Below are 27,613 nucleotides of genomic sequence, written 5' to 3'. Positions count from 1 at the left end.
CATTGGAGATCATTTTTCAATGTTCTATAGATTCAGGATCAGTTCCTGTGGATTGGAGGATAGCAAATGTTATCCCACTTTTTAAGAAAGGAGGGAGAGAGAAAACGGGTAATTATAGACCAGTTAGTCTGACATCAGTGGTGGGGAAGATGCTGGAGTCAATTATAAAAGACGAAATTGCTGAGCATTTGGATAGCAGTAACGGGATCATTCCGAGTCAGCATGGATTTACGAAGGGGAAATCATGCTTGACAAATCTACTGGAATTTTTTGAGGATGTACCATTAGCAAATTTGCAGATGATACTAAGTTGGGGGGTAGTGTGAATTGTGAGGAAGATGCAATAAGGCTGCAGGATGACTTGGACAGGTTGTGTGAGTGGGCAGATACATGGCAGATGCAGTTTAATGTAGATAAGTGTGAGGTTATTCACTTTGGAAGTAAGAATAGAAAGGCAGATTATTATCTGAATGGTGTCAAGTTAGGAGGAGGGGGAGTTCAACGAGATCTGGGTGTCCTAGTGCATCAGTCAATGAAAGGAAGCATGCAGGTACAGCAGGCAGTGAAGAAAGCCAATGGAATGTTGGCCTTCGTAACAAGAGGAGTTGAGTATAGGAGCAAAGAGGTCCTTCTACAGTTGTACCGGGCCCTGGTGAGACCGCACCTGGAGTACTGTGTGCAGTTTTGGTCTCCAAATTTGAGGAAGGATATTCTTGCTATGGAGGGCGTGCAGCGTAGGTTCACTAGGTTAATTCCCGGAATGTCGGGATTGTCGTATGTTGAAAGGCTGGAGCGATTGGGCTTGTATACACTGGAATTTAGAAGGATAAGGGGGGATCTTATTGAAACATATAAGATAATTAGGGGATTGGACACATTAGAGGCAGATAACATGTTCCCAATGTTGGGGGAGTCCAGAACAAGGGGCCACAGTTTAAGAATAAGGGGTAGGCCATTTAGAACGGAGATGAGGAAGAACTTTTTCAGTCAGAGAGTGGTGAAGGTGTGGAATTCTCTGCCTCAGAAGGCAGTGGAGGCCAGTTCGTTGGATGCTTTCAAGAGAGAGCTGGATAGAGCTCTTAAGGATAGCGGAGTGAGGGGGTATGGGGAGAAGGCAGGAACGGGGTATTGATTGAGAGTGATCAGCCATGATCGCATTGAATGGTGGTGCTGGCTCGAAGGGCTGAATGGCCTACTCCTGCACCTATTGTCTATTGTCTATTGTCTACAATACATTCGACTCCCCCCCCCCCCCCGCGGCGACCAGCGTTCACCCTGTATGTAGGATATACATCCGACTCCATCCTATCTTTGTCCCGCCCCCTCCCCTGACATCAGTCTGAAGAAGGGTCTCGACCCGAAACGTCACCCATTCCTTCTCTCCTGAGATGTTGCCTGACCCGCTGAGTTACTCCAGCATTTTGTGTCTACCGTTCACCCTGTATGTCTTTGGGATATCGAGGAAATGGAGCACCCGGGGCAACCAATATATTCACAGGGAAAACGGGCAAACTCCACACAGAAAGCGCACGAGCTGAGAATTTCCCTTCCAGTGCTGTTTTATTTTCCTTCGGAAAGTTCCTGTGGTATCTGCTCCTACCCTCCTCTTGGACAGTTTTTTCCCAATCACTCAATACGTAACCGCTCGTCTCATCGAACCCCGGTCTAAAAAAGCCACTGTATGGTCCCTTAATCTCTACTCTGCAGGGCCAACCCAGCTTCTCCTGTCTCTCCCACTGTGATACCCATCCCAGCGTGTGTCCCGTTGTCACTCACTATCCCTCTCTCTCCAAGGCCTTTCCGTGGCACCTCACCGTCTCTGGGACTAACTGTGCGACCGGTAGGGACAGCAAGTCAACGGTAACTAATGATTAAACTGCCCCGTCTCAGCCTGCCTGGATAGAGGAAATCTCTGAGGATTTGAATTATTCATCAAAGACTCTTAGATCCTAACAAGTCTGATTTCCTTGTGGATCATAAGGCGGTGATCAGGTGCCTGGTGGTCTTATTCTGACCCCAACGACGCGCATGTCCATATTAGTAAACTGCTACACCTCCTGAGATCAGGGTTCTGGGTGGCTCACGGATCAGATCAGACGAGGGGCGTGTGGGTGTGTGTGGTCGTCTGTCTAGGATCTGCATATCCACTTGTGTGTGGGTGCGTTCGTGCGCGTGTATGTGTGTGTCTGTGTGGTGTGCTGTGTGTGTGTGTGTGTGGTTTTGGAATATGAACATCCACTTTCTGGTGCGTGTGTGTTTGGGTGTGCGGTTTCCGAGTGTGTGGTGCATATGTGCGCTGGGTGTGTGTGTGTGTGTGTGGCTCTGGAATCTGAACATCCACTTACTTGTGTGTGTGTGTGTGTGTGTGTGCGGTTCTCGAGTGTGTGGTGTATATGTGCGCTGGGTGTGTGTCTGGTATCTGCATATCCACTTTGCTGTGTGGGTGTGTATGTGTGTGTCTACGTGCCTACTCGTGTTTGTATCTGTGGGTCCGTGCGTGTCTTCGGACCAAACGATAGCACGACTGCAGCTCAGCTGTTGTACCAACTGCCCAGGGCGGGCTGACCCTGGTGCGCACCACCACTCACTAAACATGCAAGGAATCTAAACGTGCTGTGTTGCTTCTGTGCGCCGCCCTCGCGTCCGGTAAACTTCGCGCTCTCCGTCGAAGGCCAAGTGGGAAGGAAGGTGACCCTGACACGCGTAGGCTCCCATGTTGTTAGAGTAATTCTATCGATGGTCCTGAACCGCACAGAGTAGCCCGGCGAGGACTGGCCTCGGCACCACTGATCTCGTCCCTTTGGGAAACACTCACTAACGACACCTAGAACATCTGCAACTATCTTAAAATTTCATTCGGATATTGTTTTTGCATTCCTCTACATTTTGAAAATTGTAAATAAGCTCCGGTGTGAAGCAATGCACGTTCCTGATACAAAGTATCACTCGTATCTATCGACAGCTACTGGTTTTCAAGGCGAGGGTCAGAGAGATCCAGACAGACCCAGGCCATTGTCTAATCATGGAGAGCATCGGTGAGACAAGTGGGCAAGAGTTCTCAGTCATAAAGTCACACAACATGGAAATAGGCCCTCCTGCCAAATTCGTCCACGCCGACCAAGATGTCGCATTTAAGCGTCCATTTCTTTGGTGCATATCCCTCTAAATTTTTATATCTATTTTTATTTATTCAACATGTGCGCCCGTCACCGTGCCCGTCGGAAACCAGCACTACTGCGTCGTTAATGTTTTCAACGATTTTAAATAATAAAATAAATCTAACTATTTACCGACCCAAATGCCCTTTAAATATTGTTATAATACCTGCCTCAACTACTTCCTCTGGTGGCTCATCCCCAATATCTATGCGTAAAACTTGCCCATTAAGTTCCTATTAATTTTCCCCCTCTCACCTTAAATCTACAGTGCCCTCCATAATGTTTGGGACAAAGACCCATCATCTATTTATTTGCCTCTGTACTCCACAATTTGAGATTTGTAATAGAAAAAAATCACATGGTTAAAGTGCCCATTGTCAGATTTTAATAAAGGCAATTTTTATACATTTTGGTGTCACCATGTAGAAATTACAGCTGCGTTTATACATAGACCCCCCCCCCCCCCCCCCCCGGCCATTTCAGGGCACCATAATGTTTGGGACACATGTTTGTAATTGCTCAGGTGTGCAGGTATAAGAGAGCTCTCAACACCCAGTCTTTCCTCCAGTCTTTCCATCACCTTTGGAAACTTTTATTGCTGTTTATCACCACGAGGACCAAAGTTGCGCCAATGAAAGTCAAAGAAGCCATTATGAGACTGAGAAACAATAATAAAAATGTTAGAGACATCAGTCAAACCTTAGACTTACCAAAATCAACTGTTTGGAACATCATTAAGAAGAAAGAGAGCACTGGTTAGCTTACTAATCACAAAGGGACTGGCAGGCCAAGGAAGACCTCCACAGCTGATGACAGAAGAATTCTCTCTATAATAAAGAACAATCCCCAAACACCTGTCTGGCAGATCAGAAACACTCTTCAGGAGTCAGGTGTGGATTTGTAAATGACCACTGTCTGCAGAAGACTTCATGGACAGAAATACAGAGGCTACACTGCAAGATGCAAACCACTGGTTAGCCGCAAAAATTGGATGGCCAGGTTACAGTTTGCCAAGAAGTACTTAAAATAGCAACCACACTTCTGAAAAAAGGTCTTGTGGAGAGATGAGGTGAAGATTAACATATCAGAGTGATGGCAAGAGCAGGAACTGCTCATGGAGGAGAGAAGGAACTGCCCAAGATCCAAAGCATACCATCTCATCTGTGAAACACGGTGGTGGGGGTGTTATGGCCTAGGCACGTATGGCTGCTGAAGGTACTGGCTCACTTATCTTCATTGATGATACAACTGCTAATGGTAATAGCATAATTAATTCTGCAGTGTAAAGACACATCCTATCTGCTCAAGTTCAAACAAATGCCTCAAAACTCATTCGTCAGCGGTTCATTCTACAGCAAGACGATGATCCCAAACAAACTGCTCAAGCAACAAAGGAGTTTTTCAAAGCTAATAGATGGTCATTTCGTGAGGGGCCAAGTCAATCACCAGATCTGAAGCCAATTGAGCATGCCTTTTATATGCTGAAGAGAAAACTGAAGGGGACTAGCCCCCAAAACAAGCATAAGCTAAAGATGGCTGCAATACAGGCCTGACAGAGCATCACCAGAGAAGACACCCAGCAACTGGTGATGTCCATGAATCGCAGACTTCAAGCAGACATTGCGTGCAAAGGATATGCAACAAAATACTAAACATGACTACTTTCATTTACATGACATTGCTGTGTCCCAAACATTATGGTGCCCTGAAATGGGGGAACTATGTATAAACACTGCTGTAATTTCTACATGGTGAAACCAAAATGTATAAATATGGCCTTTATTTAAATCTGACAGTGTGCACTTTAACTACATTTGATTTTTTTCCTATTACAAATCCCAAATTGTGGAGTACAGAGGCAAATAAATAAATTATGGGTCTTTGTCCCAAACATAATGGAGGGCGCTGAATGTCCTCTAGTTCATGATTCTCTGGGGAAAAGACTACATTGACCCTGCTTATCCCCCTCATGATTTTATACACCTCCTTCACATCACCTCTCATCATCCTGAGCTCCTGACCTGCCCAACCTCTGCCCATGGCATGCCCTCGAGTCCTGGAATATCCTCATAAATTCTGCACTCCTTCCAGCTTAATGGCGCATTTTTACTGCAGCACCTTCCTTTCCCCAAGTCTGCAGTGGGATTGGATTCTCCCTGGATTATTGTTGCTGACTCAACCAGCGTATTCACTTTACTACATGTGCCAAGTTTGATGTTATAAAGTTGTGAGCTGCCAGTTTCTACAAACTGCCTTGGCAACTTGTCCCTAAAACTATCCGAACCATCCCAAAAACCAACGAGGCAGACAAATAGACAAATAGCTCAACAGCACCAAGACAAAGCAGACCGATGTCACCCGTCCACCCACTGCCTCCACTGGCGCAGTGGCTGTGATGCGCGTAGTTACCCACATGGCAGCATCGTCCGGCCCTCCGCCACTGGAGGAAGGCAATAGCGCGGGGAACACCGACCACTGCAGGCCCCCCCCCCCATGTTCCTGGCCATCCTGCCTGCCAACTTCCCGGGTACCTCATTGTGGAACTTCGTCCCCAGCAGTTGTGTGGGTAGTTCAGGATGGACAATACCTGCTGACCTCGCCAGCAAAGTGTACACGCTGGGAAGGAGTAAAGTAATCCAGTTTCCCTCCCTTCTCATGAATCCCACCACCGCCAGGACCATCACAAAGCTGCCTGCTCCACAACTCCAGCCTGAATGCTGACAGTGCAAAGACTTTATTACCGCAGAGTCCTGTGCTGGTGCAGAACGTGTAGCGGCGCCTCAGATCAGAACCATCAACTCGGTCCAACGACAGGCTGAGATTCAGCAAGTGTAACCGGGAGTGATTTGTCAGTTTCCCCCCCAGGATGGCGAGGGACGGAATTTCGACCCGTGTCTCAGTACAACACACACTGGGAGACGAGAGCAGGCGACTCTCCATCAGTGCAAAGTCAGGATCAGATGGAAACACATTGATCTCTGAACCGCGGGGACTCTGCCAGAGAGCTGGCGCTCTCTCTGAGCTCTGCTCACTCGTCTGAATCTCTCCCTGACCCTGACCAGCTGCTTGCCACTCCATCTGCCCGCGAACCCCACTCCCCTCCACTCGACATCTGTGGCCTTGTGGATGTTGGAGCGGGCCCACACTCCGCCGAGCCCTGGCACGGAGCTTCACCTGTCCGGGGACGGCAGCACCTGGAGCCAGGCTGTGGGTCTCAGCTGTGAGAGTTGGCGGGGGAGGTGGACTGTGGAGATTGGTGAATGGGGCGGGAGCTGGAATGAGGACAGCCACGAGTTGGAAGATGCTGAGGTGCGCGTCGGAGGAGAGGACGTTTTTAGTGATTTCTAGCGGACACCATTCCAGATGTGGACTGTACACTTCATCAGTCGGTTGAAAACAGCTCAGGCACTCCCTCTGCAGAGATTACAGCAAACTACACCACTGATACCGGCACCCACTCACCGCCACACACTCACACACGCACTGTCACTATCACACACACACTCAGACCCGCTCTCACTGTCATACACGCCTTTACACACACTCAGTCACACCGTCACTGCCACAAACGCTCTCACACACCCAGTGACATTCACACAATGAGATATATTTGCAGTCACAGATTAAGTCATACACATTTACACACACACATTCACACTTTCGCACACATTCACACGTACAGACATATACACGCTCACACACACACTTCATACAGAGATATATGTGCACCGATATACTGTATCAATATACAAAATATGTGCTTCCCATTACTCAAAGCTGAGAACAACCAGTGTTTTGTTGATTAGGAGCACTCTCTCATTTTTAATCTGGTCAATTTTCAGAACTGGGCAAGAGTTCAACAGAGACGGTCAGAGTGTCACAGCCCCCTGTCCCATCCACACTCCCTGCCCAGTGGAATATCAATACCTCCTTGAGGCCTCCTTAGCCGTCTCCAGAAGTGGAGGTGTTGGTGAACTTCCACGTGGCTGGTTCAGGACAGATTGCTGGCGATATCTATTCCGAAGAACTTGACGCTTTTGACCATCTATACTTCAGCACCATCAATCCGCACTGTTTCGCTTCCCGAAGTCAATCGCAATCTCCTGTGTCTTGCTGACATCGAGAGAGAGGTCAGGTTAGGAGGTTCTCAATCTCCCTTTGTGCTCAGTCTGGTCATTATTTGATACCCGCTTCACTAGGGTAGTGCCCTCTGTGAGCTCCTAAATTGATTTGGATTGGTATTTGGCTGCACAATCATGAATGTTTGAGGAGAATACATTAAACGTGTAATAGGGGAGTGAGAACGCAGCCAGTGTTGAGGATTATGTTGAGCTGAATGGCATCATCTGTTTGATGTTGGGTCCTGGGTTGGACAAGCCCTTTGGTCACGGGCCACTTGTTTCCGAAGAGGCTTGATGTTTATGGCTTGTTGCGCGGGCGTTCTCGGGGTTCCCGTTCACTGTGCCAGTGTCTCTGTTCTAGGTTTGGAATCACTCCGGGATAGCGCCCATTCCACGCCGGTGCGATCCAGCTCTCACACAGACTCCTTCTTGATCCACTCGGGCAAGGCTTCGGCCGCCGAGGACAACGAGCGGACGTCGGTGATAGCGGACGAGATGTACAGCCCGGCCGCCAGTGTCTTGCCCACGCCGGTGTCGGAGCCCGGCCAGGAATCCATCCTCCTCCAGCAAGACTACAGCTCAGGCGGCAACGAGGAGAGGGGGAGCGAGGTGGCAGCGTTGGCAGCGGCAGAGGAGCCGGCCAGTGGGGCTGGCTCCTCGCCCGAAGGTGTTAGTGAGAGGGCGGAGCAGGAACAGGTGAATACATTTGTTTTAAGTGTGGCCCGCTTGCTACTGGTGACCGTCGGACTGCTCTTTGCATTGCTCCTCCTGCTGATCGCTCTTACGGAATCAGATATTGACGTAGCATTTTTACGTGATATACGCCAGACCCCTGAGTTTGAACAGTTCCATTATGAATACTTTTGTCCCCTCAGGCGATGGTTTGCCTGCAAGGCGCGGTTCCTGCTAAGCCTTCTCATTGACACATGACATCGCCCAGCCTGAGAAATCAGCCCAAGGGGCACTGAGAAGACAACATGACGCCAAGCTCCCATTCTCCCCTCTCTGGCACCATCCAGCTTTATTGGATGAATTCAACTACTGCTGGGAAACTTGCTGACTCAACAAGCTTTTAAGAGGAATTTAAAACCAAGAGCGAATTCCACATTCAACCATGCCCTGCCCCCAGCTCCTTAACCCCCTCTGACGCTCTTGGACTGTTGCGCTATCTAAGGTCTATTAGAGTAAGTGATTAACCATTAGTACCCACAGGAACTGACTAATACAGCGTGGAGTTTTGTTATTGTGATGTTAAAGAGGTGTCCTGTCTCCAGACATTAATAAACGTACCAAGACTTCCCTGTGATATTAACATTACAGCAGATGGATGTCTCATGTCTAAGTATATTCAGTAGTGACAAAATGTTCTCTCAAAACTGTAAGACTCTCAATGTTTGTTAATTATACCTTGTAATATTTTAACAATTTGACAAAATAATTATTTTGGTTATGATGTACAGCTTCACGGGACATCCCAAAAACTAGGATTCTTTTCGTAATGACTAAAGGACAATATATGCAAAAACCCAGGCTGAGTGATGGAAGGGTTGGCCAAAGGCACAAGACTGTTTGACCAGTTGTTAAGGTTGAAATAAAGGGAAGATGGGAGTAAATCACTGGGTGATGTGTGCACTATCATCAAGGTGTTATTTAAACGGTGTTATGGAAGCAGTGTTCTGATAACTCGGGCAGGACATTGGGTCGCTTAAGTTTGCAGATTTAACAAGCTGGTTTCATCTGACTTGGGCAGCTCTATCACTGTTCACTTGGAAGAGAACATCTCACTCTGTTCCTCACTCTCTTCATTCACTAACAAGCAAGTCTGACAAGCCTAAAACTCTAAGCACAAATGGTCTGATGCTAAAAACAAAGGAATATTTGCCTCGTTCAGAGGTATGAGTTAGGAGAGGACTCTATAGCTGGTCTTCTGCACTGGCCATATCAGCAGGCCCTGGGGGGTTGTCAGCTGCTGTCAACCCTGTAACTGAAGTGATGAAAGCACTTGTCCCAGAGGAACGAGGCAGTGCTCTGGTGTAAATTTGTGCCAACAGGCCACCTGTCCATTCACTCCCCACTAAACCAAAGTCAAGAATGTTTTATTGCCATATGTATCAGCAATGAAATTCTCACTAGTGCATATAATCATAAAAGAGCCTGATGGTTGCTGGGAAGATTTTCTTAAACCAGGTCACGTTTTTCAGCCTCCAGTATTTTCTTCCCAATGGTAGTAGCCAATGAAAGTTGGTGTATCTCTGATAATACTGGCAACCTTTTTGAGACAGCCCCCTGTAGACCATTTGATGGTTGGGAGGTCAGTACCTGTGATGGACATGACAATGCATACCTCTCTCTGTAGTCTTGTAGAATTACAACACACAACTCTCGCAATTCTGCTTTGGTTTGTGGCTCTCATTTAATGGCAGATTTCCACGGATGAGGCCAGCTGGAGGACGAATGGTCTGAGGTGGTGAAGATACATAAGGGGTTCACTTAGTGACGATGTTGTCAACAGTAAAGGCCCAAACTAGTCACTGACAAATCCAATAGGGAATTTTAGTTATGAAGAGGCAATGGGCTTATTTTCCGCTATGGAGGCAGTTGAGTGGGGATTGACAGAGGTTTACTGCCAAATGTCCGTTTTATTGCTATAGGTACCAGAACGGAACGACATTCTCACTTGAAGCAGCACAACAGGTTTGTAAACAGATTGCTCAATAGGTAATGTAATAAACAAACAAAAAAATCAGTAAATAAAAACCCAATGTAGTGCAAATACGAAATAAAGCCCGAAGTCTCAAGTGCAACCCCGACAGTTTGTACTTTAGTTGGAGTTGAGTATTCAATGACCTGCTGGTTGTTGGGAAGCTATTCCTGAACCTGGTTGTATTTTTCAGGCTCATATACCTTCTATCCAATGGCAGGAGTGAAATGAGTGTGGCCAGGGTGGTGTGGACCCTTGATGATGTTGGCTGCCTTTTTAAGACATTGCCTCTTATAGATCCTGTCAATGATGGAATTACAAGTGTCAGATTTCCTCACAGCAAAGGTGTCTAAAACCAGAGGCAGTGCATGTGATACAAGGTCATAATCATACAGCACAGAAACCGGCCCTTTGGCCCAAATCATCTATGCCAATCAACATGCTCAATCTAAACGTCCCATTTGCCTGCGTTTGGCCCATATTCCTCTAAATCTTCCCCATCCAAGTACCTTTTAAGGCTAGAGATCAAGGAAGTATTTTTTTCCAACCAGTTGTAACCTCCCCACATTGCTCTAGCAAATCTTCCCACAAGGACATTGATCCTGGTTCTGTAGAGATGCAATCTGCCTGGCCCAAGTTGGTCCCACCTCCCTATTAATAGCCCCACTGCTCCCAGAATCTAATGGTCTATTCCCCATGCTATCCTCGTTTCTATATTCACTGGTGTATGGTGCAGAGAGCAATTAGAAAAATGCTTTGGTTGAGATCCCACATCTCTTTCCTAAATCCTTAAACCTGCCTAGAGAACCTCTTCTACTGTTGGTCATCTTGGTCCATTTCCTCACCTTCCAGAAATAGCTGAAACTGCTTCATGATATCCTTTACTGTGGAATCAGATCTGCAAACAAGGACAGCTTGTGGGCAGCTGTTGCTTTCTTGGCCTTTCTGTCCTTCCTGTGTACCCAACGCACGCATGATTCCACCTCGGCTCTGGCTACACTCCAGGGAAATCTCTGTCCCCGTCAGCAGCAAGCAATAGGTTGATGTACAATAAAGTCGTACAATGACCCAGACTGGAGAAATGCAGTGAGGTTTGTTCCCTGAAGGACAGTGGCGTTCCATTTGAAGGACAAAATGGATTCCTAAAACATCAGTTTCATAATCCCTTTACAGATATCCACTTTTTAGTCCCGTATTATTTAAAAAAAATCAGAATTCTTAAACTTATAATCCTTTTCTCAGGAATCACTGCCCCTCATTTCAATGGGAGATTACCATGCACAGCAGGCACAAGATTTAAAAAGTGCAATTTATTTCAACTCTATTTTCAAACTCCTGAAACATCAGAAATGTCAAAGGAGGACACTACTTACAACATATTACAAGAATACTTTGCTGCGCCCCACGCAGACGTTCTAGTTTATACAATGTCTACAGTGAAAAGCAACATTTTAATCTTCAAGGAAATATTCTAATTGACTTTCTACGGAGAGCAGTCTGCAGAAGAAAATACATTCCAGAATGATGGTATCAAATCTGCTTGTATCCTGTTGATCACTTATATTTTATGTACACATACAAAATTTGGCACCACCAATACTCAGCTAATACACATGACTGCTTTTGGAATGGTGAATATGGTATAAAGTGGCAGTGCTTCAACATGTGGGGAGGAAACAGCAAGGAGAGCGGGGAATGGTTGCTGGTATTTTTATTCCCCATTCTTCTAGGCTCCAGAGCATGCAGTCAAAGAGATGTCACCATTGCAGTCTGGAATGAACGTATTCTTTTGTGCATGTCATTTCATCAGCTGTGCAGCATTGATATATTTGAGCTATTCCCCCCCCCCCCACACTAAATACCAAACTCTCAAATAAATATCATCACAGCATTTGACATGCCAAGATTCCTGCTGACTCTACAATGAGTAGATTCCTGCTGACTCTACAATGAGATTCCTGCTGACTCTACAATGACAGAGGTGGCCCTCTATTTTGCGTGGATGCCACCAACTATCCCCTTAATTCATTGTCCATGAACACGTGAAGTCGGCCACTCGAGTTTCCACCAACCAAGACATTTTTTGTTGGGTGCATCACGTTAATGGAGCACACAGACCCCAGCCATTTAGCATGCTTGAATTCATGCACCTTGGTTCCCGTACTGTGGAACACGTCAATCTGCCTGGGCCGGGCCATACTACCCACAACAAAGCAATCTTCCTTTTTAGGATCCCACACAGCTTGGAATTTGGTAAGCCAACGTCCAGTGTTGTTGTTATGACTGTTTAAAACAAAAACAAAGGTGTTATTGATCCAGTTATAAACATTTACACAACAGAAACTGGCCTGGTGTTGATACTCCTTTCTATTATCCTCTGATCATTTCACTCCCTCCTCCTTTGATTATTTAGTTTATTCTGCTCACTGTGTTCTAGCTAATTTGCACATAGTGAAAAAGCACCAACATTGAACAGGATCCAAAAGAAACATAATCCCTTCACCATCAGGTCTGGATGCTTGTTGCAATTTCCACAGGTGGGAACCTGTGAGTATACCTTTCTGCTCTTTTTGTAAGCTGGGCAGATAGAGCCCTGGTTCCCACCCCATCAATCTGCACTTGGAAGGAGGTATCACAAGCTACCAAGGGGTTGCAGCCCCTCTATGATCCAGTCCCTTTATTCAGTTATCTACTGATCATCCACCTTGTCCACACCAGATTCCCAGGAGAATTGGTCCTGGTTTTGTTTCTGCTGAATTCTGTCCCTCTTCTCCCTGCTCCTCCACAATTAGTCACATTTCTTTCCTATGACAACTCCAGACTTGACAACTATAGTGCAGCCATTTTTAAGTTAAGACTGTAAAACCGTGGGGCAGAGGTGGTTAAGAGGCAATGGTGATGCAATTTAAATGATATGGGGTATAGATAGGATAGACCAAAGAAACATTTCCCTATATCAGAGTTGTTTAATAGCAGGCAGGTTTAGGGCAAGGTGGAGTGGGGAGGAGAGAAGAGGTTTAAAAGTTGCGGTGGGGGGGGGGTTCATCTTCACCTAGAGAGAGACAAGTACCTGGAATACACTGGCGATCAGAGTTGTTGAAGCTGGGTTTCTAACAGTACTCAATTGTCCATATGAACATGTCAATTGGTTAGGCATTGAGGGCTATGGACAAAGTGCGAGTTAATGCAATCAATATAGTGGGGTGCTCACCAGTTAGTGTAGACAAGTTAGTCCCAATGGCCTGTTTCCATGCTGTCCGATTCTATGAGAATGGTAAGGTGGGAGATGTGGAACCTTGTCGGCCGAACACGGCTGCAATTTGTGCACCATTTACGTTTGGGGGACACAGGGCAGAGAATTCCAGGACCGCGGAGAGTTCAGAAGGACTGGAGAGATTGCAGACATGGACTGCTTAAGCCGTAGAACGGAACCACAGGATTAATTTTACTTACGTTATTGATGCCACACAAGGAATTTCAGGAATGATGGCACTTGTATCAAATACTCTGCAACAAATCATTTAAAGTTGATTATTAGGATTTGACCCACTGTGCTGTTAAGTATCTTAACTTATAACATTCATTGTACACGCAAATCATTCAACTTCCCGATTTTAAAAGAACGGATCACTACACTCCATCACAACATCTGGGGATCAGTGGGCAGAAACCGTCCTCCAGCAGGGAAACTGCTTGGTCACCTGTCTCAGGGCACATCATGGTGCAGGCCACAGCCCCAGGATGGCTCTGAAGGCCAGCGAGACCCTGCTCCCAGGCTTCATGGATCGTAAAACTGCCATTTAAATTGGAATGACTGAAGGTCACGGGCTACAAAGCCAGTCAAATTAAACCCAAAACAACTTAAAGAAATCCAAATAAGAAGAAATTAAAATTGGCGCGTCGGTGGGAGGTAATGGAAATATCCCGGTGGTTCTGGATGACACTCATAAACCAGAGCAAAGTAACAGAATGATGGGAATTTCAAAGCTGGAACTGATTCATTGGGACAGGATGATAATGAATGAAATTTCTCAAATGAGAAGATACAAACTTTAGCAGATGCACCATTTCAAATGGTCTCCCAGATGCACATTTTAACTTCTGTAGCACTCATATACAATGTGAAGTTTTTTACCTGATCATGTCATCCATGCTGGTGGTTACCACACTGTTACCAGTAACCGGTGAAAAGTAAGCCGAGTTTACGCGCTTGGAGTGGGGGCTCATGTCCGCCACAGCTTTTGCTGATGATCTTTTAAGATTTCGGATATCATAAATAGTTGCACACCTGGCAAAAGCAAAAGCAGCTAGGTAAATGTTCTTACGTTTGGCATATGGGGCCACAAATTCAAAATAGTGGCATTATGAATGTTAGAACAGGACAGAGCTATTCAATTAAAAAGCGCAGCTCACCGGGGACTCAACTCTACTAAAGATTATTTCCTCTACATTGATAAGACTCTTACCAAACGTAAACACAGCATTCTCTAATTTTGATATTTTTAATTCACACCAAGACTGTATTACACCTATCCAAGAGGGAATGTGATTGGGGTCAGGGGTAAAAGAGATCACAGATTTCCAGGATCCCTTGTGTGAAAATGTGCCTCTTGACTTCTCAAGACGAGGAGTCTTGCCTCTTAAAAGTCAGATCCAAGATTTTGAGCAATATTTAGGTCATTCATGCCACATCCCTGGGTCTGTTATTTTGAGGCATAACCGAATCAGAAGCAAAACGGAACTTGATTTCCAGTACATCAGGTGTTTTTTTGGGAATACAAAAGCTCCTTTAAAAAAAAATCAGATTTAAATAATTTCTTTGGCAGGAATTTGCTGGTGAAAATGCAGGAAAAACATCCACACCAATAACCTTTTCTATCAAGGGAACTCACTGTGCTGCAGCAGTTGCAAAGTAATGCCGATCCAATGGGTGAACACTGACCATCCGTAAACGGTTCAGGCCCAGGTGTACATTCCGTTCTCCTGAAATGCTGCAGAAAAGCAAAAAAAAAAAGTACTGTCAGTTTGAGAATAATCAGTACCTACAAAAGCTCAAATTGCTAACCTGGAATTAACCACAATTTTCTTACACTTCCCATCTGCTGCGTGTCAAATCTGCCTGGTGCTAAGTATTCCCTACCGTTGTTCATTCTAGACTCAGCACAGTTCTCTCATGATTACCGATCTACTCAGTAGAATTCAGAGTTCAGTGAAACTGCTGAACACCCTCTTCTCCTTTTTGACAAAGAAAATGGATACTATATCTGGCCCAGTATCAAATTTTACCTGACGATGCTCCAATGCGACATGTTTGGGAGCTATTATATTGTAATGGGCTATACAATTTCAAGCTGTTTTTGTAGACTAATCCAGAAATTTAATGTCCAAAGCACCAAAATCCCAGCACACCATTTAACACCAGCGATTTATTCAGAGCATGCATCATTCCCCATGAGACTTGAAAACAGAATTTGCAGCTGAGATTAACATAAATGAAAGGATACTGACATGACTGTTTTTCATGTTGGCCTACATTGCAAACTGTGCTCACATAGCTGTAGCAGCCTTTATTGCTGGACCTTAAACATTGTGCAGCATTAAATAAAATACAGCACTTGGACAGGAGCAGCTCAAAATAAAGCACTGGCATCTCAACACTACGAGCGAAGCTTTCCCACAACCCAAGAGCAAATAGAAGAGTCACTGCTTTGAGGGAAAATTAGAAGTGAGCACGAAGTGGTAAAAATTTGAGCAACTACAACCACCGTTTACCCAAAAGTCAATGAAAAGCGAGACTAAGCACATAACTGACACGCACCTTGCGGTTCGTCTATCCACTATAGCCACATTTCCATCCCAGTGACTGACAAGCAAGGTGGACCCATCCTCAGACAAGAAGTCAAAAGAAGAGGTATTCCAATCTTTGGATACATACACCTACGAAAATATCAAAGGCAAAGTCACTCTGTGCGCAAAAATTAATTAGGCAGCAAATTTTCTCAACTTGAATTTTATTTGGAAAAATAAAAGAAAAACATGGTGGGCATGGAAACAAACTCATCCATCCTTGGGCCTCATGACACAAATTAATGCAGAATCCCAGATCAAGAGGCTTGGTTAACATTATTGCTACATGTACTGAGTAACTGTAACACTTATTCTGTAGCACTATATTCTGCACACTGATTATTTTTCTCTTTGTACTACCTGTTGTACTTTTGTATGGCTTGGTGTACTCACGACTGGATTGCATGCAAAGATTTTCACTGCATCTCGGTACATGTGGCAAGAACATACTAATACCAACAACTTGATATATTTAAGAGAGAATATATTCATTTCATGGGGGCAATGCAAACAAAATGTCCTCTTGGAGTATAAATTATTGCATTTCCAAGCTTGTTGCATTTAATAAATTATTGCATTTCCATTTAGCTTTTTAAAAAACTTATGAAATGAATTTTAAAGGAGTGATTTAGAATTAGTTCATTCAAGCTTCGCTATACACCAACCCATCCTTTCCCACCTGCGGCAGTTCACACCTGCTGATGCTTCTACAGGTACGAGAATGTGTTTCATTTGGAATGGAAGTGTTCAGACCTGACCTGATCTTTCAACCTACCTCATTGCAGCCGTTGCACTTTTTTAAAAAATCGGCACTTTCTCGGTGGCTGTAATGCCATAACACTGCAACACTATATTCTACACTCCAGCTCAACATCTTTCCTATAATGGGGTGACCAAAACTGAACACCAGCTCTCCCTGGATCCCATGTGATTTAACCTTAGAGTTAACTGTTTTTCAGAATATCTCCATCTATTACGGACACACGGTCCTCAGTTGCCCTGTCACTTGCCAATTTAAATTTCCCTCTCACCCCCACCTGCCCCCTCTTTTCTCAGCCCCCCTTACTCCCTCAATAATTGTCGATGCGAGCCTGAAAAACAGGCCTGATCTTCCAACCACGCATATTACAATCTTCTGGGCTAAAAATGGTATTCAATAGTTTCAGAAAAGGCCTCTCTCATCCTCACATGCTTCCACTAGATCATTCTCGATTCGTCCCATTACTATATCTTGCCTTGCACCACCGCCCCTTTTGTTATTTAACACCTTCAACCTCCTCCCCCCCACAACCAATCACTCAACCTTGTTGTCCTTATTGAACTTCCACACCTCTAATTCCCTCTGCACTTGTTTAAAACCTCCAATTTCTGTGGTTTTCAGTGATAGTCTGGAAGCGTTAAATCTGTTTATTACTCTGCAGACCTGCTGGGTATTTTTGCTTACATTTCAGAGCTCCTGCTCTGTTCTTTCTGTGCTAAAAGCAGTCGAGGTCATAGGAACATAAAGTGGGCAATTCTTAAGTCAAATAACCGCAGCCTGTCTTTCTTTATGCAGGAGATTTGGGCTTTATGAGTAAGTGCTCAAAGAACTTTGGTGTATTTTACCTCATCGAAGACTGCAGCAGCAACATTTCCACAGCGAATACTCCCATCACTGCTCACTGATAGGATCTCAGCAGAGTTAACAGGAGAAAAGTGTAAGCAGTTAATTGAACCACAGTGAGGTTTGAACTGACCAACAGCAACTACATCATTGACCTGAGAACTCTGCAAAAACAAAAAGAGAGCAAAAGCATCCAATCAGGACTGGATCATTAAGTCAAAAAGCCAAATATTCAATACAATACAATATATCTTTATTGTCATTGTACAGGGGTACAACGAGATTGGGAATGCGCCTCCCATACGATGCAATAAATTAATTAGCTAGTCAGTATTAATTTAAACAACCCAATGAAACAAATTGTAACAGTTTTAAAACAGAATAAAGTGCAAGTAGATCTGTGCCGGTTCACTGTGCGATGTGACCATCCGACTCAGCAGGACCGGTTCATAGCAGCTATGGCCCTGGGGATGAAGCTGTTCCTGAGTCTGGAGGTGCGGGCGTAGAAGGCCTTGTATCGTCTGCCCAATGGTAGAAGTTCGAACAGAATGTTGCAGGAGTGTGAAGAGTCTTTGTGGATGCTGGTGGCTTTTCTGAGGCATTGTGTGTTGTAGATGCCCTCCAAGGCTGGTAGCTGTGTACTGATGGTCCTCTGAGCTCTATGGACTACCCGCTGAAGAGCTTTCCTCTCTGCCTCCGTGCAGCTGAGATACCACACAGGGATGTCATGTGTTAGGATGCTCTCTATGGTGCAGCGGTAGAAGGTCGTCAGCAGCTGTTGGGGTAGACCAGACTTTTTCAGTGTTCTTAGGTAGAACAGCCGTTGCTGTGCCTTCTTGACCAGCGCAGCAGTGTTATTGGACCATGTTAGGTCCTCCAAAATGTGAGTGCCCAGAAACTTGAAGCTGGACACTCTCCACACTGTCCCCGTTGATAAAGATCGGGGCGTATTCCCCGTTGTGTGACCTACGGACGTTGATGATCAGCTCCTTGGTCTTGGTGGTATTTAGGGACAGGTTGTTATCAGAGCACCAGTCCGCCAGGTTCTGCACCTCTGCTCTGTATTTTGTTTCATCACCGTTGGTGATCAACCCGATCACCGTTGTGTCATCTGCAAACTAGACAATGGTGTTGGTGTCGAATGCAGGAACATAGTCATGTGTGAATAGGGAGTAGAGCATGGGGCTCAGAACACAGCCCTGTGGTGTGCCGGTACTCAGGGTGATAGTGGAGGACAGGTGCGGACCCATTCTCATTGCCTGCGGTCGCTCCAGCAGGAAGTCCAGGATCCAGTTGCATTACGACGAGCTGAGGCCTAGCTGGCGGAGTTTGGTGATGCATTATCACCACTTTGATCATTCCACAACACATAGCTATTTAGTTTAGCGACACAGCGCGGAAACAGGCCCTTCGGCCCACCAAGTCCGTGCCGACCAGTGATCCCACAAACGTATTCTATCCTACACATACTAGGGACAATTTAAAATCATAACAAGCCAATTAACCTACAAATCTGTACGTCTTGTGAATGTGGGAGGAAACTGGAGATCCCAGAGAAAATCCATGTAGGTCAGGGGGAGAACGTACAAACTACATACAGACAACGCATGTAGTCAGGATCGAACCCGGGTCTCTGGTGCTACTCTACCGTTGCACCACAGTGCCACCTGTTGGCGCACCTTTGAAGTGAAGCTACTGCTGCAACATGGGAAATTCAGTTGCAACTCCGACACAGGAAGATCCTAGTGACAGCAATGCGTCACTTATTTAAGTGACACTGATAAATGGATAAACATCAACTAGGACACAGGAGAAATCTTGACTGCATTTCATCAAAACAATGTCTTAGGGTTTAGGATGTAGGTAAATTACCCCCGTTATCCTGGCTAAATTTAAATTCTTCACCCAAGTTTATGATGATATGCCATTTGTCAGATGTCATTCTGCCATTTGACATAATGTGGGTGAATTATCAGCCTTTGAAGTGCTTGGAAACGTCCAATCACAGTAAAAATGCCTCTCCTTCTTTAACATGAACAGCAAAAGCTGAGCACTCACTGACCAGGTCCCAAATTCCAATATATCCATAAGTGCTTCCTGCTGCCACCAGGAACCTCTGCTCCGACGGATGAATGGCCAGTGCGCACACTCGTTTTGGTGTTACTTTTACAACAAAGCTTTCTTGGATCGTCATCCTTTTCAAACTGGACTTGTAGCTGCTCAAACAAATAATGAAGGAACAGTTTGTAGAAAAACTTCTAAAAAACAGAAATAGCTCTTACTTAAAATTGACCAACAGTTAAAAGAACTTACGTTTTTAACTCTTTTGGTTGCTTTGTTTTAACCCGAGATTTGCCCTAAGTGTCAGATTGGAAGTGTTAAGTTACTGACAGAAAAATACATGTTTTAAAAAAAAATACCGTAGCTTAACTCATCTATTTTTACACTATAATGTAAACAAAAAAAAGATCTGCTGGTGGTAGAGATTATGGGAAAAAGGGGACGTAAAGACACACAGGTTTACAAATGGTGGCTAATCACAAGATCCCCATTCAACTCATGGCTGTATCATGGCTTTTGCCTTTATATTGCAGACATGTATCTTTACATTTCAGATTACTGTTTGACCGTACAAAGCTTTTACCAGATGGAATAGAATGCGCGTGTGTATAACTTGCATGTGCAGCAAGAGATTCGGAAAGGTTATTCACTTGAAATGCTCCTGAGTTATTGTATAGGGAGTTCTACTATGATGCGATAGTTGTGTTCTAGGGAACCTTGTGTTATCGAATTGCGTTATAAAGACTATTGTGAAGGTAGGGGTAAAGAGTGCTAGGGGCTTTTGAATTTTTGTTTTCGATTTCTGGCATGTGCACTTTTTGCTACAAATAATTATGAAAATTAGGCACGAATTTACAGGAGTTTAAACAAATGTAGTGGCCCCACCTGGTCTCACATCTATTTCTCCCCTCCTATATTCCTTCAGACGTTACAATTTGCACCACTTCTATTCTTTTCTAACACTTTTTGTCTTTTCATCTTCGGCCTTGTCCAACTATCTCCCAATTAAATTCCGCTCCCCCTGCATCCACTAATCAGGATAGACACAAAATGCTGGAGTAAATTAGTGGGACAGGCAGCATCTCTGGAGAGAAAGAAAAGGTGACGTTTCGGGTCGAAACCCTTCTTCAGACTGATTAGTCTTAAGAAGGGTCTCGACCTGAAACATCACCCACTCCTTCTCTCCAGAGTTGCTTACTGTCCCGCTGAGTTACTCCAGCATTTTGTGTCTATCTTCGATTTAAACCACCATCTGCAGTTCTTTCCTCTCACTCATCAGGCATTGTCCTGGCCCTGATAAGACACATAATGCTGGAGTAAATGCATCTCTGGAGTGCCTGACCTACTGAGTTACTTCAGAACTTGGTGTCTTAAAAAAACCCAACATCTACAGCTCATTATATTTATGTTAGAATAACTAGGAGATGGATGGGTGTGGGTGAAAAGTGCGCACACCAGGGAGGAGACGATATTAGGAAGATTTATAAACTTGTTTGTATTTAACAAATCAAAACAGTTAAAGTTATCCCATTTTAGATAATGGGGCGGTGCAACAAGACCTGGGTGTGCTGGTACATCAATCATTGAAAGTAAGCATGCAGGTACAGCAGGCAGTGAAGAAAGCTAATGGCATGTTGGGCTTCATTGCGAGAGGATTTGAATTTAGGAACAAGGAGGTCCTACTGCAGTTGTAGAGGGCCCTGGTGAGACTGTATTGTGTGCAATTTTGGTCTCCTAATTTGAGGAAGGACATTATTACTATTGAGAGTGTGCAGCATAGGTCACCAGGTTAATTCCTGGGATGGCAGGACTGACATATGATGAAAGAATGGGTCGACTGGGCTTGTATTCACTGGAATTTAGAAGGATGAGAGGGGATCTTATAGAAACGTATAAAATTCTTAAAGGATTGGACAGGCTAGATGCAGGAAAAATGTTCCCAATGTTGGGGAAGTCCAGAACCAGGGGTCACAGTTTAAGAAAAAGGGGCAGGCCATTTAGGACTGAGATGAGGAAAAACTTCTTCACCGAGAGAGTTGTGAATCTGTGGAATTCTCTGCCACAGAAGGCAGTGGAGGCCAATTCACTGGATGTTTTCAAGAGAGTTAGATTTAGCTCTTAGGGCTAAAGGAATCAAGGGATATGGGGAAAACAGGAATGGGGTACCGATTTTAGATGATCAGCCATGATCATATTCGGCTCGAAGGGCCGAATGGCCCACTCCTGCACCAATTTTTCTGTTTCTAAATCAAACTTCCCAGAACATGTATTACTGGAATACCTGACTAATCTCCAGCCACGTCTTCATCAGATCCTCAGTTTCTTTGCTGTCTTTATCAATTGCAACCATTTTAAGAGGTCCAGAGAACTGAGGCAAAACAGAAAGTAACATTCAACACCAGCAATATCACATTTCTCCCAATATCTACTTGAATGTTTGATTTAACTGGTTACATAATAAACTGCTACCTTACTCAAAATTTAGCTTCCATTCATCAAGCACATGTAGGCAGTCAAACTCAAACGTTAGGTCACTGAAGGCCATGGCCTACTATTCTGGCAGTGGGCAGGTTTCGTAGACCTGCACGGGAAGGTAGACGCTCCCGCCCCCACGAGTCTCAGGCAGACGAGGCTCGTCAGCCTGGGAAGGCAGTCCATCTAGGAGAGGAAAAACTCTGATCTAAAACCTCCACTACCTTCTGGCCATATCCAGTCATGGAAAAGGCTCCAGGAGCAAACCTCAAGAAAATCCGGAGTCGGAGTCCCGAAGTTGTCTACAAACTCGTTCTGGCAGCTCCTGCAACGGCGCTGGTGCTAAACTATAACTGCTCTGCTGTTCCTTTGGATCAATCAGCGACGTGGAGAGGGGGGACATGCTGCATGGGCAACAGCCTGTCCTTCATATGACATCGCCCAGGCTTGCACCCGACCACACATCACTGAGCAACGCTGCTCTAGCCGAGGTGTGGAGCAAGCAGCCAACTAGGATGCATCACCCATGGTCAGCCATGACCGAGGGGGCCTAAGAAGAACTATTCAGTACATTGTAAAGCATAGTATAACCTGTCCTGCAGGTTGTCAGCAGTGAAAATGGAAATGTCCTCTGGGCTTGGCTGAGGATGTTGTGCGGGCTCTGGAAGACTGAAAAAAAGCGTTTGATATAGGTGGTGGAGAAGGTCGGCGATAGCAGAAGTGGACCCTTGCACTTTTGTTAACCTGCAGTGTCTCTGTAGTTATATTATATTCTGCACCTTACTTATTTTCTCTTTTACATGTATATGATTTGACTGGACAGCATACAAAACGGTTTTTGCAAAGGAAATATATGAGGGGGAGGAGATATGGGAAGAAAAATGGGAACTCCAAACCAGAAGCGTCACACTGAAGTATTCATACTTCACTACGACATAGAAGCAATGGCTCGAAGAATATGCCGACCTTCTAAGCAATCCTATTAATCCCCTACCGTACTCATTTTACTCCAATCAATTGTCTCACAAATGTCGATTGATGTACCCTTCCAGCACAATTCTCCCATCACCCACTTATGATAGAGAAAATAGTGGCCAACTAACTTGGTACATCTTTGGTATATGGATGGTAATTGGAGCACCTTGGGGAAACCCATGCAGTCACAGGGAGAACATGCAAACATCCCCCAGGGATCAGGATTGAACAGAGGGTCGTTGGAGCAGAGAGAACTGCACTATCTATAATATCAATTGTAGTGCACTGAAGTGAGGCCCTAGATAAATACACTGGTTGAACACATAGCAGAGCGATCTCTACTCTCCATCTACCTGGTGTGTAATCTGAAACCTCGTGCTCTCACCTTTTCCTATTCCATCTGAACTGGGCAACACAGCAGAAAAATTGAATAGCAAAGATGGGACAAATCCCAGTCTGAGTTATATGGAAGTGATACAAACCCGTTTTGTTGTCTCCTCTGTCTTTACTGATGCATTTATCTGTAATTCTGGGGACTCGGTAGATTTCAGCATCAGTAGCCGCTCTGACCGGCGAACTATGGGTTGCTCTTCGGAGTCTTTAAGCTTCTCTCTAAACATTCAAAAAGGATGAAGTTCGTTATTATACCGCAACTGCATTATAAGTAAAAATGAAACTTAAAGTTCATCCCTTCTTTGCTTTTCAATAACTGCTTTGCCCAGCTTTTACAATAAAGGTAGAATAGCAATGCGAGTTGATGTTCATGAAGTTGTGTTATCAATGTTTCGAAACATACACAGAACAAGTCATGCGACCTGACCTGCAAATAATCAAATGTTGAAAAATACCGAATACCAAGCCTTTCCACATCCTCTTTGGTTACCGAAGATAGACACAAAAAGCTGAAGTAACTCAGTGGATCATGCAACATCTCTGGGGAAAAGGAATATGTGACATTTCGAGTCGAGACTCTTCTTCAGGTTACTGCAGATTCATACCTTTTGGAAGTATACCGTCTCTTCGGTCCATTTCCACTAAATCCCCGAAGCATTTTAGCTGTCTGTAAGACAAGAGAAATTCCACATGTCGATAGGTTGTATTTTCAAATTCCTACAAGTGAATGAGCCTTGGTTCTGAACTAGATCCTCATCCCTCGTCAACTAAGCTGCAAAGATTTTATCTTCAAATTTTTATACAAATCCTTTTTGAAAGTTAACACCAAATCTACAGTGCCCTTTCTGATGCATTAATAAACATGCTTCATGTAACTGCCTCTGGTATCTTTCCCAAGTACCTTAAGGCTATGTCTGCTGGTCTTTGGTTTATCAGTCATGAGAAACCGATCTATCCTCATAATCTATCAGGATTGAAAGAAGCTGCTATAAACATTCATTGCTCGAAGGACAACAACCTCAGATAATTGGGCTTTAGCATGACAAGCCGCTGGAGTTCAGAAACCAGAATACGTCCCGTCAAATGAGCAATTTAAATTCAAATAATTAAATAAATCTGCACTTCAAAAACTAGTCCGCATAACCAGGAAACCACAAAAAGACTTATGTCTCCAAAGCAGCTGCCTTTACTTGACTCCAGAGCCATCAGGGCGATTGAGTCTCAGCAGACTCCCACAATTGCTACAGAATGCCAATGGTAAATAAATGATGTCCACACCGTGAGCAGTTAAATAGTCTGCCCATGCCCTACCACATTTATTTATTCACAAAATGCTGGAGTAACTCAGCAGGTCAGGCAGCATCTCGGGAGAGAAGGAATGGGTGACGTTTCGGGTTGAGACCCTTCTTCAGACCCTACCACATTTAATTCCAGGAAGGCAACTGTTTACCCAATGATGTTGTTTATTTATAAACATGAATTTCAAATGTTCATTCTAACTAATGCCTTGAGTTTAAGTAATTCAACACTGTTTAATTGGGCTTATTATTGCCCCATGTACAGTGAAAAGCCCTGTTTTGCATGCTGTTCAATCAGATAATACTATACATAAATACAATCGTCAAACTCAAGTACAATAGGTAGAGGAAAGGGGAAGACAGAGTTCTCAGCACTGTAGCACATCAGTTCCAGAGACAAAGTCCAATGTCCATATTGGGGTAGATGCAAATCAGACTGTACCCTAGCTAATAGAAAGGTCTTTTAGAAGAGAAGCCTGATAACAAAGGGAAACAAGTTATTCCTGAGTCTGGTGGTGTGCACTTTCAAGCTTCTGTACCTTCTGCCACACGAGAGCAGGGAGAAAGACAAATGACCCAGAGTGCGACAAGTCCTTCATTACATTGCCTGCTTTTCCGAGGCAGCATGAAGCATGATGGAGTCAATAGTGGGAAGTCTGTGTGATGGAGTGGGCTACATCTACAACTGTAATTTCTCATGCTCTTTGGCAGAGCTATTCCCAAATGCAAATTGTGATGCAATCTTAGTTCGCTTTGTACAGTGTATCTGTATAGGTTTGTGAGACTCATTGGAGACATGCCAAATTTCCTGTCTCCCAAGGAAGTACAGGCATTGGTGTACCTTCTTGGCTGTCACACTAATGTGGTTCAGCCCCACTTGCCCACGAGGACCAATATATGTCCCATCTACATTTGTCCCACCTGCATGCATTTGGCCCATATCAATACCTGACCCAATCCTTGGTACTATCAACACCACAGAACTTGAAACTCTCAACCATTTTGGCACCTTTGATGATGATCGGGGTAGGTAATCCACCAGGCTTCCTGAAGTCAATAACTAACTCCTTCATCTTACTGACATTGAGGGAGAGGTTGTTGTCCTGACACCGTGTTATTAAGTTCTTTATCATCTTCCTGTAGACTTACCTCCAGCATGTTTAATGATGCAAAGAACTCAGCATTTTCCTGAATGTTTTTCAATCGCTTTCTTTCGTAGACTGACAACTCCTCGGGCTGATTAAACTATTAAGAAAAATAAAAATTCAAAAGTTTCAGATATTAGCATATAGTGACAGATGACTGCATTCCTTTTAATGTACTCTCATCTTTCAATGCAGCCTTTTGCCTCCAACACTCTGCAACTTATCTCTAACTGTTCCAACCCCAGAACCCACCACCCAGCCTCCTCTCAACCGAAATACACCCCACCTATGGCATCCTGACTCACTGCCCGACACCCAAACCCTCACATCCCCCTTACCCCCCCCATATTCCTCCCCACATTTTCCACCCCCCCCCCGAGCTCCTCACCGCTACTCGCTCATCCCCGGTGCTGTCGCCATCAGAGTCGCCAGCCGTCGTGGCCCCGGGCTGGGCCGCAGCCTGCCGTCCACTCGCGTTGCCCTGCACCCGGCGTCTGGGCCTCTTGGCCAGCCGTTCATCGCACGCTGCCTCGGGCAGACGCTTGAGACTCTCACGCCAGGCACAGCGCTTGGTGCCGGCCGTCTTCATCTGGTGACGGGACGGCGGCGAGAATCAGGTCCTGGATCAACGCAGCAGGAGTAGGGGAAACTTCCTCTCCCCTGGACCTTATGCACGCGCGCGCGCGCGGCTTGTAGTCTGTCAATCAGTCCGTCCGTCCGTCCCCGCCCACAGCCCATCTCCCGCGCTCTGCCTCCGGCAGTTGAAATCTCCGCGCCACTTTCCCCGGGCAGTGCAGTGAGTTTGACACGGCCGCCATCTTCCACCGACGGTCGGGACAGCCGGCAACAACTACAGCCCTCTGCACCCAGTCATCATGGTTCGATTATTGAACTCTCGTGTTTAGTGTACAGTGAAAAGCTTTTGTTGCATGCTAACCAGGCAGCAAAAAGACAACACATGATCGCAGTTCAGGATCTGGATCTGAAGAAGAGTCTCGACCCAAAACGTCACCCATTCCTGCTCCCCAGAGATGCTGCCTGTCCCTCTACCAACAGTTCAGGACTGCTCTCTGGTTGTGGTAGGATAGTTCAATTGCCTGGTAACGGCTGGGAATAAACTGCCCGCTGAATCTGGAGGTGTGTGTTTTCACACACTTTTATACCTTTTGCCTGATGGGAGAGCAAAGAGGGAGTGGCCAGGGTGTAACTGTCCTTCCTTATACCAATGTCTTGCTGAGGCTCCATGGAGTCAATGTGAGATGTGTCCACTATTCACTGTACTTTATTGCAGACTTGGATGGAGCTTTTCCCAAACCAAGCTGTGATGCATCCCGATAAAATGCTCACTGCAGCACTTCTGGTGAGAGTTGTTGGGGACGTGCCAAACCTAAGCCATCTAGGGACAAGGGATTGGTGTGTTTTCTTGGCCATTGTTTCTGTATGAGTGGTCTAGGAGAAGCTGTTAGTGATATTTGAAACCTTAAGAAACTCAATTCTGTAGCCTGTGGGTTTTGTATTCTCTTAACAAACAACCATTCTTCATCGCATTTTCTCCGACATCATTTTGCTGTCATGGAGATCGTTACATTCTGCTTGTAAATCTGATTGATCACCAATTTATTCTGTACATCCTCACCATGGCCTCTAAATTCCCAAGCAATCCTGAAGATTGCACCTCTTGTAAGAAGGCACAGCAAGATATAACTATTAATACTAAGATGCATATAATTAATGGAAATTAAAAACCAATGAATATCTGGTGTATTTTCATCACTCATCAAATCTTGCAGCATCACAGTGCAAACTATCCTTTATAGTATGGACAAAATAAAATTAAGT

General features: G+C 44.9%; 2 protein-coding genes across 6 annotated transcripts in view; one reads left to right on the top strand and one right to left on the bottom strand.

The window, feature by feature from the left end:
• The window catches only part of frmd5a (FERM domain containing 5a), a 136,053-nt gene extending 127,468 nt beyond the window's left edge, over positions 1 to 8,585 (top strand). For 4 of the 5 annotated variants that reach the window (XM_078427418.1, XM_078427422.1, XM_078427420.1 and 1 more), the window contains exon 14: positions 7,641 to 8,585. In XM_078427418.1, coding sequence (XP_078283544.1) covers positions 7,641 to 8,209 — 569 coding nt within the window. In that variant the 3' untranslated portion in view covers positions 8,210 to 8,585. The remainder of the gene's footprint in view (positions 1 to 7,640) is intronic. The other variant, XM_078427421.1, reaches the window with a different exon arrangement.
• A 2,704-nt stretch (positions 8,586 to 11,289) lies between these two features.
• On the bottom strand, positions 11,290 to 26,645 carry LOC144609073 (WD repeat-containing protein 76-like). Its single transcript, XM_078427424.1, has 13 exons — positions 26,163 to 26,645; positions 25,779 to 25,874; positions 23,937 to 23,998; positions 23,421 to 23,550; positions 21,773 to 21,859; positions 19,744 to 19,787; positions 19,493 to 19,646; positions 17,433 to 17,594; positions 15,799 to 15,917; positions 14,873 to 14,971; positions 14,116 to 14,268; positions 13,434 to 13,487; positions 11,290 to 12,263 (listed from the first exon to the last, which is right to left on the bottom strand). Exons 1-13 carry the CDS (start codon positions 26,361 to 26,363, stop codon positions 11,993 to 11,995), a joined length of 1,632 nt encoding a protein of 543 aa, XP_078283550.1. The 5' UTR covers positions 26,364 to 26,645; the 3' UTR covers positions 11,290 to 11,992.
• Positions 26,646 to 27,613: the final 968 nt, after the last annotated feature.

The sequence above is a fragment of the Rhinoraja longicauda genome, chromosome 33, assembly GCF_053455715.1.
Source record: "Rhinoraja longicauda isolate Sanriku21f chromosome 33, sRhiLon1.1, whole genome shotgun sequence".
In the NCBI taxonomy this organism is placed as follows: Eukaryota; Metazoa; Chordata; class Chondrichthyes; order Rajiformes; family Arhynchobatidae; genus Rhinoraja; species Rhinoraja longicauda.
This window is presented reverse-complemented; position numbering and strand designations above follow the sequence as displayed.